The 2,372-nt window shown below is 38.3% G+C and overlaps 1 protein-coding gene across 1 annotated transcript; it reads right to left on the bottom strand.

Annotated features, from left to right (window-relative positions):
- Positions 1-777: 777 nt before the first annotated feature.
- On the bottom strand, positions 778-2,130 carry LOC145682167 (uncharacterized). The gene has a single exon (XM_081753755.1). The coding sequence runs from the start codon at positions 2,128-2,130 to the stop codon at positions 778-780; it is 1,353 nt and encodes a 450-aa protein (XP_081609881.1).
- Between the last annotated feature and the right edge of the window lie 242 nt (positions 2,131-2,372).

Raw genomic sequence — 2,372 nt, 5'->3', positions numbered from 1 at the left:
TTAAGGTGAAAAGGCACAATTAAATAGAATTCACTTATTTTTTTTAAAGATAGAACCTACGTGCCTAAATTTCTAAGAAGCACCACCATGTAGAACTAAGAGAGAGAGCACCACCATGGTAGAACCATGTCTTATTTCTACCATGAGCACCACATTATACCCGGCTGCACTGTACGACCCTTCTGAATCGTGTTTCCCGCTCATCCAGCGATAGAGTGCAACGTTGCCACATGGTCATTCATTACAGTCTCCCTCCCTATTTTTTTCTCGTAGCGTAACCACAACTAACTACTGATGAAATAATAATAATAATAATAATAATAATAATAATAATAATAATAATAATAATAATAATAATAATAATAATAATAATGCTCTCAGGGTTCCACAGGGTCCGATCTCAGTCTACTTTTATTTTTAATATTGGTGTTATTGGTGACAGAGAGCAATTTAGTAGACCTAACTTCAAAATTAAGTATAACGCAAGCAAGTAAAATTAGTGTACTCACCAGTTCAGGCATCTCGCAAAACACCCATTTCAAATTCAATCGTTTCATCTGCAGTGTCCGTGTCGCTGTTACTTTCCTGATTGGCCCTGGGATTTCGCAAAGTACCTATTTCTAATTCATCAGTTTCATCTGCAGTGTCCATTTCACTACTACTTTTCGAATCAGCAGAATAATATACTACATCGTCATTTCTACCATTTCAATGTCACTGTCACTGTGAGAATCTTCCAACACACCCACACCTAAATCGTCCTTTTCATCGGTGTCACTATCGCTTTCCAAGTTGATGACCATGATCATGATCAATTAATCCTTCAACCTCCCACATGCAATTTTCTAACCTTTTCACGTGTTCAACACAGTTTCTCCATTGCTCCCTCCCTATTTTATTAATGCCTTCTTTCATGAGATCCAGCACCTCATTCGCTCCAAAATGCTTGTTTCCACTGGCAGTGTGTTCTTTCACTGCACCCCAAACCATTTCTATGGGATTCAGCTCACAGTGAAAAGGTGGTAAACGTACAACTTCATGTCCAGCAGCTTTAGCCATCTCATCTAATACAAATTTTTTACAATATTTTGCTTTGTGTTTTTCTAAAATTTGTTGAAGCTCTACTTTGGTCATTGAAGGGTCCCAAGAGATGGATTTGTTTGTTAACCAAATCTGGATTTCCTTTTTGGTGCTTCTTTTACTAGGAACTTTTTCAGCTTTGCGTGAATGATAACTTGCATTATCAAATACCAAAACTGAATTTGGAGGCACGTTCGGTAAAAGCTGCCCTCTAAAATATTTTTCATAAACTTCAGCGTTCATTTCCCCATGGTAATCCCCACTCCTTTTCTTCCCCCGAAACAACAGCTGCGCTCCAGGCACAAATCCATCTTCAGATCCTGCATGGACCAGAATAATTCTTTCCCCCTTCCCCCGTGGTTCTTTCAGACCTGTAGTAAGTCCTTCGCGCTGCGCTTGAGAGGCTGATTTGATTGTCGTGTCAACCCATCTTTTGGATTTTGTGTGACCCAAATTCGCCCATGTCTCGTCAGTATAAATTATGGGCCTTCCGTCTTCTCTGGCTTTCTTGATTGCCCTCAAATATCGGTGTCTCCAAGATACAATATCGTCTCTGTTATCAATCAACAAGGAGTTCTTCTTTTGTCTCATGAATTTAAACCCCATCTCCTTCAGAAGCTTGCGCAAAGTCCATGGTTCGATTTTGGGAAGTCCACCAACTTGATTTAATCGTTCACAATTTTTTGCAATAGTGGGTAGTTCGTTTTCTCTGAAAAAACTATGAACGTGTCTTCTGATAGCTCTTCTGGTAAAGTCGTCATAAATTTGTAGCCGGGTTCTTCGTGTGTCATTTGGACGCTTTTTCCTCGGCGTTTGTAGTTTACTACCCTCTTTAATAAATTCCTGTCTTATGTCATAAATAGTCGACATTTTAATACCAGTCGCATCGTGTGTACGTCTTACTGCCTCGGAAACTGAAATGCGGTTGTTGGGCCCATCCCGAAAATACGAATATACGTTAAGAACAAGTTGTCTTTCGCCACTTGTCAAAATATGTTTAGACTGTTTCTTATAACACTGGGGAGAAACAAGTCTGTTGTGATTTTCCATTTTGATATTATATCAAGTTAGCCCAGAACTAAAAGCAGCGTTTAAATATAAATGTGGTAATAACCTTGTAAATATACCACTTAGAAAATAGTACTATTAATTCTATAACTAAAATCCTATTTACCTATTTACACAACACTCACACGCACACGCATCACTAAAAAGAATACATAACGCACAGATTTTCATCTACGTAGGTATATGACGTGAATTACATAGAATTATCTTTTAAAGAACACAAG

This window comes from Thermobia domestica, chromosome 3 (genome assembly GCF_964235325.1).
Source record: "Thermobia domestica chromosome 3, izTheDome1.hap1.1, whole genome shotgun sequence".
NCBI classification, from domain to species: Eukaryota; Metazoa; Arthropoda; class Insecta; order Zygentoma; family Lepismatidae; genus Thermobia; species Thermobia domestica.
The sequence above is the reverse complement of the archived record's forward strand: the minus strand, read 5'-3'. Positions and strand labels throughout refer to the sequence as shown.

Bases quoted from the DNA above. Each gene is read 5' to 3' on its own strand.
- LOC145682167 (XM_081753755.1), bottom strand. From the start codon at position 2,130: ATGGAAAATCACAACAGACTTGTTTCTCCCCAGTGTTATAAGAAACAG.